This window comes from Anabrus simplex, chromosome 11 (assembly GCF_040414725.1).
Source record: "Anabrus simplex isolate iqAnaSimp1 chromosome 11, ASM4041472v1, whole genome shotgun sequence".
NCBI classification, from domain to species: Eukaryota; Metazoa; Arthropoda; class Insecta; order Orthoptera; family Tettigoniidae; genus Anabrus; species Anabrus simplex.
The window spans coordinates 14,348,477-14,363,377 of record NC_090275.1 but is presented as its reverse complement, the minus strand read 5'-3'; the positions used below and the strand labels follow the sequence as shown (position 1 = coordinate 14,363,377).

General features: G+C 38.1%; 1 protein-coding gene across 4 annotated transcripts in view; it reads right to left on the bottom strand.

Moving 5' to 3' along the window:
- LOC136883328 (ESF1 homolog) overlaps positions 1-14,901 on the bottom strand; it is a 94,669-nt gene that overhangs the window by 6,186 nt on the left and 73,582 nt on the right. For all 4 annotated transcript variants that reach the window (XM_067155565.2, XM_067155563.2, XM_067155564.2 and 1 more), the window contains one exon: positions 626-769. In XM_067155565.2, the coding sequence (XP_067011666.2) occupies positions 626-769 (144 nt within the window). The remainder of the gene's footprint in view (positions 1-625; positions 770-14,901) is intronic.

The window sequence follows — 14,901 nt, the reverse complement described above, 5'->3', positions numbered from 1 at the left end:
TCCATCACAGACTGATTTTAATGCATTTCCTCTCTTTTAGATGTGTTTGTATATTCCTATGTTTTATTAACGCCAATGGCTGAAGATGGCTCGAGCGGCTGAAACTAGTCCCATGTGCTAATACTGTGAAGATAATGCAATTATTGAGGAAACATGGTTATATGTGCCATTAGCCTAGTGTTAAATACGTGGACCCATTTCACCTACCACTCTTAGTGGCATACAAGTAATCTGCAATAATGCTACAATCGCACTACACATTCCGGGAGTTGTTTCCGCCTAAAACAATCATCACACACAGCAATTATTAATCAATCAAAGAAATAATGCACAGAAAGTGCAAGATATAAGAATAAGCAATGCTGTGAAGCACTATGAAAATAAAGCTTGTTCCGATTAATTAACATGGGACTCGGTATACATCAGATGATGTACACTGTAATCTTGTTTCTTCTTGAGCCTCCTTTTTTAAAGTAACTGAGACTCAAACAACATTATCACATCACTGTCCTTGCTATCTACACGTAATATCTGAATCTTCAGGAAAAAAAACACCATTACAATATTTAACACCAAGGATTAAGTGACATTATCCCCAATAAGCAGGTACGTGAATGGTACAAACCTGTTCTTCCTCTTGTCTTCTTTTGAGTTTCTCGTTTCGAAGAGCTTCCATTCCCTTGGTCTTACGGTAGTGAGGATCAGCAGGGTCGATATTGAAAAGGTGTGAAGAGAAAATAGCAGAAAACCTCTCATCGTTTACGTTCACCTGGAAAATAACCAAATTTTGTTTGTGATAAAATTGTTAGCAAATAAGCTGAATGTTTTTTACAGCGTGCCTGTTTTCTGGATCCGAACAGAATGATATGTAGTCGCATCCAACAACTAGTACTTTGAGAAAGAGAGAGAGAGTGATAATGTAATTCCAGGTCTTTGATGGTAAAATTAAATGTTTGTAGATAATAACTTTCGTGCATTAATTTGTAATTCCTTTGTTCTCATTAAACCAAAAGCTTAAATAATTATGATAATATTATTATAAAATAAAAACACAATAACTCTTTGTTTTCTTAATGTTTTTTTTTTTTTTGCTAGTGGTTTTACATCGCACCGACACAGATAAGTCTTATGGCGACGATGGGATAGGAAAGGCCTAGGAGTTGGAAAGGGAGCGGCCGTGGCCTTAATTAAGGTACAGCCCCAGCATTTGCCTGGTGTGTTTTACAAGCCTTTAATATGTGCTAACTATTATGGATTGCCCATAATTATGGATGTCACCTTACTATTAAAGAGAAACTATTACGGAAAGGCAAAAATCATCAGAGAAAAAGACTCTACAAAGAAAGGAATATAGGTATCACTGGTGCTGATACACACTTGTTGACCGGCATACATATTCAAACAACACTCCCATTTGTTACAGAAACTGTGATTTTATTCCTGAGTTCCTGAACACTAACCACTATGCTTCCGTTTACAACTGGCAAGCTCACTCACGTCAATTTCAAAAACAAGGCCCCTGATGAACACAGGCGTTAGTTTGAAGAGTGGTTGACTGACAGCTTGCTGTGAGCTACATAGTTCATTTTTGTCGGTTGTAGTGTTTCTTGTAGTGACTGTTTACGATGGAATTACAGATAACTCACTTCAAAGATTGGCACTTCATGTCAAGATGTAACTTATTTGACTGGTGATACATTTATTTCAAGTTCTTTATGCTATTGTAAGTGTTCATGCAAAATATGTTTCAAGATGATGATTCCAGAGTATGATAAACATACTCGGGCATCACTCTTATGTACCATGTCCCACTAAATTTAATGCAGGGAAAACTGGAATATCCCAGGGAAAATCTAAGGTGTGGCTGCACTTCATAGATGACACCTTTGTGATCTGGAGCCACGGAAAGAACAACTACAGCTGTTTCTGCAGCATCTGAATAGTATTAACACCAATATTCAATTCACTAAGGAGACAGGAAACAATGGGAAACTCCCTTTCCTCGATGTTCTGGTAATGAAGACCGCCAATTTAAACTTGGGACCCACACAGACTGATATCTTCAGAAGACGTCCAACCACCACCCATGACAAAAATACGGAGTGATAAGACGCTAGCCAACCGTGCTAGGAGAATCTGTCAACCTCAGCACTTAAACGAGGAGTTCAGCCACCTCAATATGGCTTACTCTCTAATGGGTACAGCCATAAAGATATCCAGCGAGCACTCCATCTCGGTCGTCCAACAACTGGGGAGAAAGAAGAGGAGTGGTCGGCAGCTAAAGCCTTTCTGTCGTTTATTGGGAAAATAACAGACAGAATAGGGAGGCTACTGCAGTCCCATGGGGTAAAAACCATATACAGGCCAGCGAAGAAAATCCAGGAACTACTGAGGTCTGTTAAAGACAATGGCAATCCTCTCTCCACAGCAGGTATCTAAGATCCCGTACAGCTGCGGCCAGGTGTATATAGGCAATACAAAACGCAGCATTGCCACACGATTGAAGGAGAACAACAGAAATAGCCGGCTGGGACAAGCAGATAGATCATCAGTTGCTGACCACTCGCTGCTAGCAGGCCATGTCTTACAGTACAGCAACACCAAAGTACTGTGAACTACTATGTCTTATCACACTGGGCTACAGAGGGAAGCCATTGAAATCCAACAGGAATCTGAATGGGTAAACAAAGCCTGGTTTCCAGTCCTGAAAGCCTTAAATCTGGAAAGACACGGTGGCCGAGACAGAACAGAAGAAGCAACGGGTGATCAGTTGCCTGTCTCCACCAAGGCAGGTCGATGTATATTGGGCTCCTTATGCTTCAACCATTGGCCGAAGAACAGCCAATCAGCAACCGTTCCCCCAGCATGGCGGACCAATAGGCAAGCAGCGTACCGTAGCCTGCGCTATGTAATATCCACTGAGAGCTTCGTTGCTATCGAAGTCAGTCAGAACCCTTGACAATGCCGAGCGCAATCTTCGGTGAAACGTTGGGACAATCACTTGCTTCTGGACCATGGCGTACAAACCTGGAAAACACTGACATAATTTGTAGCACCGGCCTGAAAGCCTCACCTGTTATATTTAGATTACTGATGGGAACCCTGTTTTACATTTCTATCCAACTAGGGTCAAAGAAAGGGTGCCCTGGAGGAAAGCAACCAGAAATGCAACCCCATTTACACGGGAAGGGATAATATAAGACGAAGTTAAAAGACACAGCTTTAAGAAATAATAGTAGTCAGATGGCGTCATCCTGGACGTACATTACATTACATTTCCAAAGGGACGGGGAAGAGGGATGGAAAGTCTTAAGTTAAAACTACCAGAAATCCCTAACTTCAGCCTACCTTTTTTCTCAATATATTAGGGTTGGCTTTTGATTTGACACAGTTTTATGGTTGGATGCCCTTCCTGATACCAAACCTATAGGAGGGATGTGTTCCCTATTGCAAGTTTCCATAGTGGTTTGTACTGTCATGTCTTGTATGCAGATGAAGAGAAGTGTATTGAGAAACACCCAGTCCAGAAGAGACAGAGGAATTAACATTAACCATATGCAGTTAAAATCCTCGGCAAACGAACCAAAGAGCCAGACCAATCAGAAAAACCGACATGATTGCACAACTCCTTGGAAAGATGACATTTAAAAGACATCTACTTAACCAATAATTTAGTAAAGGTTTGGAAGCCATATTTTCTAGTGATGGGATATTCAATTCATTTGACTCCGTTCACGTTACTGAATTAATACAGTGATCCGATTCACAGCGCATTAGCGTCACCATTCCTATTATATCTGTGTGGTGTGAACTGAAATGACAGCAGCAACAGCATTCAATGCTCGCTGCTGCCACCCGGTCTTCATTCTATGAACTGCTCTCCTATGCGTAATAATCTAACTTTCACATTCAGATTATTTTTTTTTTTGCTTTACATCGCACCGACACAGGTAGGTCTTATGGCGACGATGGGACAGGAAGGGGCTAGGAGTGGGAAGAAGGCGGCCGTGGCCTTAATTAAGGTACAGCCCCAGCATTTGCCTGGTGTGAAAATGGGAAACCACAGAAAACCATCTTCAGGGCTGCCGACAGTAGGGTTCGAACCCACTATCTCCCAAATACTGGACACTGGCTGCACTTAAGCGACTACAGCTATCGAGCTCGGTGATTCAGATTTCTCTTCGTATCAAGTTTAGATGTTACAAAGCCTTTCCCCCACAGTGACACCTCCATGAAATAAGTATACAGAATTAGATGAAAAAATATCTGTACACACAATCATCAATAATCTGCATTTGGTGCTGTTGCCCAGGTGGTAAATTCCCTATTAACTGTTTCAAAGAACTTGGAAATTTCACTGTGTTCATGGTTTTCTGATTCAACAACGTCTTTTTAGTTAATGTATTGCATCAGATGGCTCACTTATTTACTGTCCGCGTACACCATTGGTCTTGGTGATTCGATGACTGAAATCTTGTGCAATGATGAGACATACGAATGGAGAGAATACTGAGCAGTTCTTCCCAACATAAAATAGATAATTTTCAGGGTAGGCTAGAGAGCCGAGTTGAGTTAATTGATGAATGTCAACTAAGCTTCATTAAGCTAATAAATAGAATAACCTAACAGCCTACCTACTTACTAGCTACTTCAGCAATTATGTTTTGACTACCAGCAAATAAATGCAACTATTATTTAAACCCCCCTGTAAAAAAAAAAAAAAAGGACAGTGAATTCAAGTGGGTATTATTTTCAAATGAGCTCACAGCGGGGGTCCGTTACAGCATACGATTCTTTCAGTTAGCCACGTCTCTGTATGTCCCACTGCAGCGTAAAATCGGCTCCTCACCAACGTCCAGTGTGCCGATAATGAACCGTGTGTATGTTGTGTCTCACTGATCCGTGAGTCAGCTGAACCGTGTGCCATAAGCAATTCACTCGGACACTTGAACGAATCTATCACCGATTCGAATCATACACTCGGTAGCCAACACTAATATTTTCCATTGTTAACTCAGTTAATGGATCTTCAATGCTCATCGGTCTATCAAAAACTAATTGTTTAGAAACATGTATGTTTAAATTCTGTTTATACCCTTTCATAATTGAGAGTTATCTTAGTTAAGTGCTCCATGATGCGTCCTCTAACGAGGAGTGGGTTTTTTCTTTTTAATATATACTGTATACAGGTTGTCATTATTCCTACCAACCGTCATGTGTAAATGGTTAATTTTCTTGTTAGTTTCTGATTCCATTGTGAATTTCATTGAATCTTGTAAAGAATTCAGTGCGTTTAATATCTGCCGTGCATTTGTGATATTATTATATACTCTGACATTAACACCAAAACAGTATTTATTATCCCCATACGTCAATACATTAGTATCATCTTATAAGATGAGTGTCCAATAGACATGTTTCAACTCACAACGAGTCATCTTCAGTAAATCACCTTGAATTACAATAATGTCTCGTAGCGAATTGAAACATGTCTAACACCCCTCCCTGTGCTCTGAGGTGTCATCAAGCTGTCCTTAGGAGTTCTGTGCCTGTGTGGCGACTGGCAGACTGTTAATCGTACCCTGTCTCTTGTACCATGGCATTTGTTGCATGTGGGTGAAGTTCAAAATGCGGTGGACTTATATGATTGGACGCTTGCTGTGATCCGTGACCTCATTCCTACTTGTTCGATGTCCAGAAAATGCCTCCAATGGAAGAAGAGTGATACTAAAAGTGCTGAACTTAAAAAATCGGTAGCCTGGAGACAATGGAAGAATGCACCCTCTGAGAGAAATTATAAAATATTCTCTGACCTTTGCAAACACTACAAGTATTTATTAAGGCAGGATTACTCAGAATATATTAACGAAGCCTGCCTTGAAGTAAGATACAACAGTAAACGGTTCTGGTCACATATAAATAACAGAGGAGACAACAAATGAATACCAAAAGTCGTAACCTGGGACCATTCTGTAGCCAGTGGAGCACATAGACCTGAATTATTTAATTTATTTAATGAATATTTTACCTCTAATTTTTTTAAACTTGTTCATCAGTTCCTAAATTCAAACCTGTTACTTCCCATAGCCTCAGTAATATTTCAACCACTGAATCTGAAGTGTACTCGCTACTTTTGTCTCTGTCAGAAAATACACCCTCTGGTTGTCTACATGCAGTAGGCACTCCGTCTTCATAGAGAGTATCCAAACGGAGGTGATTAGCCCATGGATACTTCAGCGAACTAATTTGTTTGAGTCTAAAATATAATTAGTCAACATAGACATCCAAGTTGAATTACGACGTAATGCAACATTTTTACATGAGCTGGTCATAATATCACATACAAAATTTCACATCTTGAAGCTAATAGGGAACATGCGTGATCCGGGGTTTTAATTAAAAATATGCTAATCTGATTCAAAATTTCACGCAGAATTCAAAAATGTGACCAGAATGTACAAATAATAACTCCAAACATGATAAAAATCTAAATTAAAACACGAAAATGTCACGTCACGCAAGTACGCAATCTCATTGGTCTGACGTCATCGTACAGGTTGACTGAATTAGCAGACGAAATAACACATAGTGTGATGTGAGAAGCAGGATACACTTAGCGTATTTCTACTTTATGTTAGTGTCTGGTTTGGTTAAATTCGAAGTCTATACATTGGATAATAATCTGAGTGGTATATTTTAGACTTAAAATGAATCCTGCGCAGACAGTGAGGCAGAAAACTGGTGTATAGTTCCGATGAGCAATAGCACATCGCATACCATCCCAAACAAATTGTTTATAAATGTTCCAAAGACGCTAAAACTAGGGAGAAATGGATTTTGGCGAGCCGGAGAAATGCTGGTGATATATCGGAAAAGTGTACAGTTTATTTTTTTAAAGATCATATTAACGTAAGTTGAATATGTTTGAATTTTCAATCACTTTTCCATGTCAGCTGTTCTAGTGCTAACACTTTGAATTTTAATGTATGATGCTTTAGTTAAATGCTTCATTTACATCTTGGAATATGAAAATAATAAACAGTGCATTAATTAATGCTGATTATTAAAGTAATCTCCAAACCTAACCTATGTTTTGGGTGATCCATGTCTAGGTAATAAACCAAAGGGATTATGAACCATATTGACAGCTCTAATTATACAGATTTATCTTGGCATGCGACAGTTATTTATGTCTTTATTGAAGAGCTCACATTTGTAAAGAAATTTAGGCTATAGCTAAATACTCTGTAATATAACAAAAAATAGGTGTGTACGTCATGAAAGAAAACAACGTTAATTTAACAAATATATATCATATCTCTACACAAAACCAATGCTTGTCTGTTGGGGTCTTATAAGTTAACATAGCTCAATTATAATAATTATCATAATATTAGTGAAATAAATAACATAATTGCACACAGGTGAAAATAGTGATGTTGGTGTTTAAAATATTATCCAACTTAGCCTAAGTTTTAGGGTATACAAGCCAAGTCAATAAACCGAAGGATAAAAATACCGAGCGAGTTGGCCGTGCGGTTAGGAGCACGCAGCTGTGAGTTCGCATCCGGGAGATAGTGGGTTCGAACCCCACTGTCGGCAGCCCTGAAGATGGTTTTCCGTAGTTTCCCATTTTCACACCAGGCAAATGCTGGGGCTGTACCTTAATTAAGGCCACGGCCGCTTCCTTCCCATTCCTAGGCCTTTCCTGTCCCACCATAAGACTTATCTGTGACTGTGCGATGTAAAACAAATAGCAAAAAAAAAAAAAAAGTAAAAGTCACAATACCCAAAGACATTCCTGTATTGAACGACTAAAATGTCACCAAGACACTTTTCTTGCGTGATATGCTCAGCTTGTTAAAAGCCAAATGTAATTAATGTTATTGGCATTACGCCCACTAACTACTTCTACGGTTTTCGGAGACGCCGATGTGCAGGAATTTAGTCCTACAGGAGTTCTTTTACATGCCAGTAAATCTACCGACACGAGGCTGACGTATTTCAGCACCGGACTGAACCAGGATCGAACCTGCCAAGTTGGGGTCAGAAGGCCAGCACCTCAACCGTCTGAACCACTCAGCCCGACTTGTGAAAACTAGAGGTCATATTTATCTTTATCATATTTAACTTTTTCCCTCCACCAAGATATTTAATGTTTCTCTTTCATGGGCCCCGGAAGTGGGTAGGCCAGTTGCCCCAACCATAAATATATATTTTTTTCGGGAATGATAGATTATAGACCTATAGTACTATGATCTTTCTTTCTTAAGCAGTTTATCCTTCAGGTGTGGTTTTTCCCTCGAACTCAGCGAGGGATTTCACCTCTACCGCTTCAAGGGCAGTGTCCTGGAGCGAGAGACTTTGGGTATGATGATACAACTGGTGAGGAGGGTCATTACCTCGCCCAGGCGGCCTCACCTGCTATGCTCAACAGGGGCCTTGTTAGAGGATGGGAAGATCGGAAGAGATAGACAAGGAAGAGGGAAGGAAACGGCCGTGGCCTTAGGTGCCTGGAGGAGAAGTGGGAAAATACGAGAAACCACTTCGAGGATGGCTGAGGTAGGATTCAAAACCCCTCTACTCAGTTGACATCCCGAGGCTGAGTAGACACCGATCCAGCCCTCGTACTATTTGTTTTCAGAGCCGGGAATCGAAACCGGGCCTCCGGGGGTGGCAGCTAATCACATTAACCACTACACCACAGAGGCGGACTAGTACTATAATGCTACCTATATGTTTATGTTAGTACTGAAATCCGATTTCTTACTTTACTAATGCTGAAAGCCCGAAAATATAATGTTATTCTTTAATATGGGAATCAGTCTAGAAGGAAATGTTGAAAGTGATGCGATTTCTATCCAGATTCGTTGTTATCCTAATACTATGAATTGCAACACATTGCACGTATTTTAAAGATGCCACTTACAAACTTGCTTTTTATCCGCGAATTTCTGCGGCCACAAAAGTCACTATTTTTCAAGAATGATGACATCTATACATGATAGATTGTCTGACTGTGCTGTTTTGAACCTTTCTTCAGTCATTTTGAAGTTATTCGCGATCATGAATAATAAACAATCGGCTTTTAGTAACAGCTGATGCACAATGGCTGGTAGAGCTGCATGCGGTACTGGATCGTAACGTCACAGCGCGCCGCTTACGTCAGAGGCTGTTTCACTCACCTTGCGGAAAAGCACTTTTGAACATTTTTTTAATGGTAGAAAACAAGGCAACTTACCACAATGTAATACGTTTACGTACTATTTCATTGGTGTACTTTTCAAAAAAAATATTTTTGAAAATTATGCATGTTCCCAATTCTGATTAAACTACATCAGGAACTTAATATTGAGGTAAAAAAAAAAAAAAATTATGGAAATTAATACAAATTTGGTTCCACAACATTTTACAATGTTAAATACGTGTACAGCAATTGTAATTATATGTATTCTGCATTCATTCACAATATTTGTATATACATTTTAAACTGTCTTCGAACTTAGCATCAAATAAGACTTTAAACTACTATTATTGTCAATACTGTACATATGACGGCCTTGTTTTAAGTGAAAATTCACCAACGTGTTCACTAGTGTAACATTTTTTAAATCAATTTGACATTTTCTTAATGATAAGATCTTGTAAATGTTTTTTTAATGTATTCACTCATGCAACATATTTTTATAATTCCTAACCAGACGTCTGGTAGAATTTTGAGGTATTGATATGACTGATGATGCCCTACAGAAGGGGCGAAACATGTCTCAACTATTTTAACGATGTTTAACTAATACGTTAACATCTTGTACTGTATTGAACAGGTTGAAGTTAAAATAAATTTCTTATAGTACATTCTAATATTTTGCATGTTTAGACTGACACCTATAATGATATCCTCTTTTTATGGCTTGTAAGAGCAATCAGGATCCTGATTTTTCACCATACAAGTTTGAATTTGAGGCTGATGATGCCCTTAATATGGGCGAAACATGTCCCTTAACATTTTATATTAATATTTAATTTCTAAAAAGATCTCTTTGTATTGAATAGGTGGATATATAAATAAACACTTGTAACATACTTTGTATTTACGTACATTTCAATACGGACCTAACATGAGAATTATAACATGTAACATTAAAACTATATCGAGAGACAAAGAGCTGTGTGCAAATTCAAGCAGGCAGGTCAAACTATTTTGAAATGAAGAGCGGAGTCCAACAAGGACGTTGTCTATCACCACTTCTCTTCATTACTATAATGGACGAGGTTATAAAAGCAATGAAAATGAAGGATCAGACAACCAATGCACTTGTATTTGCTGATGATGTTATGCTATGGGGTGAGACAGAAGCAGAAGTTCAAGCTAAACTAGATCTTTGGCGAGAAGAATTTGAAAGAATGGGAATGATCATCAGCCGAACTAAAAGCGTCGGTTTAGTGATGAGTCGAAATCCTGAAGCAGTCCACCTACGAGTGCAAAATGTAGACATTATCAATAACTTCAAATATTTAGGGAGCTTCGTTTCTTCTGACAATACCATAAACCAAGAAATAGGCAATGGAATACAAGCTGCATCAAAATTCTACCACACCGTTCGTCAATTACTTTGGGATGACCCATTTCCCCAAGCTTGCAAGCTCACACTGTACAAAACATATCTTGTAACAATTTTAACATACGGACTGGAAGCAGGAACGTTGACTAGATCTGCACAAAGTCACCTACAGGCCACTGAAATTAAGTTCCTTCAGTCATGTCTCCAAAAGACAAGGAGAAACAAAATAAGGAATGAAAGTATTCGGCAACAACCTGGATTGGACAGGAGCCTGTTGGAAACCTTAGAATTAAGCAGATTATGATGGTATGGACATATGAGATGGATGGCTCCAATTAGGACCCCAAGAGCATACTATGAAAGAAATGTTGTTGGTAATAGGCCCAGAGGGAGGCCTTGTGATAGTTGGGAAAAGCAAATTTTCAAAGACCTTGCCAAACATGGTGTAAATTGGCAGCAAACGGTAGAACATCAGCTGTGGATGGACAGGACGAACTGGAAGAGGCTCGTAAACACCCGCACCTGGGTTGCTGGAGCCAAAAATCGACGACGACGATAATGATCGTCGGAGCCAGGGTCCCTGCATGTCGCAACTTAAGCACTATCCTAGTGCTTGGGAAACTGAAACTCAAGATCTTTCTGCTCGGAAAAAAGTAGCCGACATAAAGCTGCTATACGAAGCAGCTAATGGTCTATTTAGGTCTCCAGATTTAGTTTCCTTATTCCCTCTCCACATCCCATCCCATAGTACCAGAATGAAGACCCTATTTCCATATTCCTTATTCCCGGCTTTCTCTCACCCAACGATCCTCTTCTGTATGTATTCCAGCAATGTTTAATACCTTATCTATCAACAAGAACCTAGACATCCTCGTAACGTTTCCTTCCTTCTGTCATGATATTTCTCATATAACTTAATTTTCCTTGTTCTTTCCTGTTTCTGCTCCTGTATTTACTGTAAATGTATTTCCCTTTGTTAATGTCATTGTTTATGTAAATATGTATTATACAGGATTGTACAGTTCTTATTGTGTATATTTGTGTCCTTTGTAAATATTTATATATCTTTCATTTTAGATTATCTATTGTACATAGCTCGGATCTTTGTAATTCGGCTTTATGCTGTTGCTGATCCTCAATCAATCAATCAATCAATCAATCAATCAATCAATCAATCAATCAATCAATCAATCAATCAATCAATCAATAAATAAATAAATAAATAAATAAAAATATATTTTCAGAACCTTTTCTGGTCATACTTTCCACCTTAAAATCCTTTCCCTAATTATCACATACGCATGTAATATCATCAACATATCTGCTGCAATGTAATATTCCTTTAGACTACTGGTTAGTAAAGAAATTGTTATCAAAGTTATTTAAGAAAATGTTCATTGTTATACCTAAAAGTGGTGAGCCCATGGTTAACCCTTCCCTTTGCCAATAGATTTTCTTGTTGAATCTAAAACTGTTTTGGTTTAAGATTGTTCTAAGGTTAATTATTTCATATTGTGCCATTTCACTGTTATAAGAAGTTCCGTTCGTAAGAAGGACAAAGATGGAGTCCAGGTCTCCGAGAATAATTAACGTCAAAATGTCTGACGATACCGCAAGCGAAAGCAAAGTATTTACCTTAGGCGCTAGAGAAAAGAATTTAGATCCAGAAGGCAGTGAAAAAGAACGAATGTGAGGATTGTTACTAACAATTATTTTTAAAAAATAAGAAAACGAGATTGAATTGCTACTTCTAAATCAGAGTCGAAGACGGAAAGTAACTACGTCAGAAAAAGAAGGTATCGACAAGAGATTATTTCAGCAGAAACAAGGAGCAGATTTATCGGAAGCTGTGTCGCAGATCACGCAGAAGATTTTTAATTTCGTTCGGCGAACTTTAAGATACATGGAAATTCAAGCATAAACTACGATAAGCTTACGTCACGCCAGTCTCTGCTGATGTATTACTCGATATCACCCAAGTTAAAGAACTACAGAAGTGGTATTCCTATAATAACTCCTGGAAAGACAAAGGAGAAAAATCTGTTCATTTCGAGTCATAGAATTATACTACCCCAAGAGTATTATTTGTCAAGTAGATCAACTCTTTCAAAGAAAGCAATCTTTCGCGTTAAGCAGATTATCACAGCTGTTCATGATGGCAATGCTAATTGATTCTGTTTGCTATTCTATTCCAACTAGTCCAGAAATGAGCAAGATGTTCTAAGAAGATGATAGGCCAGACTGCCCAAATGGGTGCCGTCGGATGACGTTGCCTGCCAAGAGATGACTAAGCCCAGAGGAGAATTATGCCAATATTTCCCATTCATCTAGGGAAGTAAAAAGAGGCGTGTCTCTATGTCCTGTCAGCTGGACATATGCCGACGACTGGAGCTGCTGAATTCAGATAAGTCTTGTTTTTAAATTAATGTAGTAATGCTTTATATTCATATGTGAGTATAATACAATTTGTTAAGTTATTCCGTGCTAGATAATGAGGCGACGAAAGTGGTGTATTGAATTAGATCAAAGGTGGTTAGGTAATCTTCGTATATGAATGACAAATCCATAGATAGGTAGGCAATCAGTGATGAAAGCCTACATTCGAGATGTGATCCATGTAGTGTGAAATACTGAGTTCGTTAAGGTGACGGTGAATTGTATACTATGTCAAAGAGAGATTTAGGTACGCGTGTACGTTGGTTATGACCAAAGAATGTCAAGTTAGGAACCAGCAGTAGGATATGCTTGCTAAATAGACAGATATGTTTACAATAATTTAAGGTTATGACGGAATGAAGGTCATAATGTCGTGAAATATGTCCATGAACCGTGATTAAAATAATAAATGCCACGATTAAATGGAGTGGATACGTATTTAGTAAAGGAGACGGGATATATGTTTGGAAGTATAATAATGATTATTTTAAGAGAAGTTGATATGAGACTGATAATTTAGAATGGTGGTAGTCATTGATTCTTCGCGAATATGAGCACGGTGATGTAGTAGTGGACTTAATGGTTTTAAGTTGAGTTTTTTTTTTACTGAGTGGTAATGAATGTGTAGTATTTATATGTACTATTTCTCTTACGAGCAAGCACGAGAAAGTTCACAGATGATTGAAATGACACCTGTTGGTTAGCATGCATACTTGGTAATACCAATGAAGTCTCAGTTAGGAGGATGAGCCAAACACATGCACTATGTCACAGATGTTTCTAATTATAATCTATTCTCAAGCGAAAGGACGTGTGGTAACTTCTTAGGCAACATCCTATCACTGATGACTGACTGTAGGTGTATAAATTGTATCTTATGGTCGAGTCTTCGCACAATGCAGACCACATTAGCTAGTATACTTCAGAAGAAACTAGTAGAGTAGTCGTTAGAATAGATAAAGTCGCACGTATGTTCAATTAAGATGATGAGAAGATTCAGATTTTAGAATAGTATATGGAACTTACTGGTACTTGTTGAACCGTTTATTAAAATTACATTAATTTAAAGGAAGACTTATCAATATTCACGCAGTAGAGGAAGAAGCATGAATATTCAGAATTGTAAATCAGTTGTTTGTAGAAATATTAGGGAACTCCCAAGTTGATATTTATAGGTATCTATTGATATGTTGTGAGAGATAGGAATAACTATATGTCAGCAGATTAATATGAGCTCCGAGTGAGAGCCAGTAATTAACTCAAAGACTTCATAGGCAAAAGAGGAGAATTCCAATTCATGAGATATGGTTTTAGGCCTAAAATGCGTCCTGAATATCTTGAAACCGCCCTCAGTTTACACTTTAGCTTGTAAGGTATCATATTGTACATATTTTTCTTTGCTAGGGTGCACTCACACAAGTTTTAATTATCCACACACGTTTTAATTACCCAAACATGTTTTAATTACCCAAACATGTTTTAATCACCCAAACATGATTTAATCACCCAAACATGATTTAATTACCCAAACATGTTTTAATCACCCACACATGTTTTAATTACTCAAACATGTTTTAATTTAGTTGTTTCAGTCTATTAATTTTTTTTTAACTTTATTTCGATTTAATCATTTCTTTAAAAACCTAAGATGGTGAGTTCGACATCTTTGGACTTATAATTTTTAATTTGTTAATTACGAGCTGAATTATAGTAATGTTCAGTTAAATAATTGGTTATACGGACTTCAATAATTTGCCGTATATTCCATTCTGTCCTTGATTTTGAGGTCAGTCAAGATTTAAGCACCTAGTGCAATAGATTTCAACAGATTCATTTTTTTTTTAAATGACTAACTCAAATAGCATTTCTTATATAATGCATAGTGGGTGCCGGACGTGTCAAT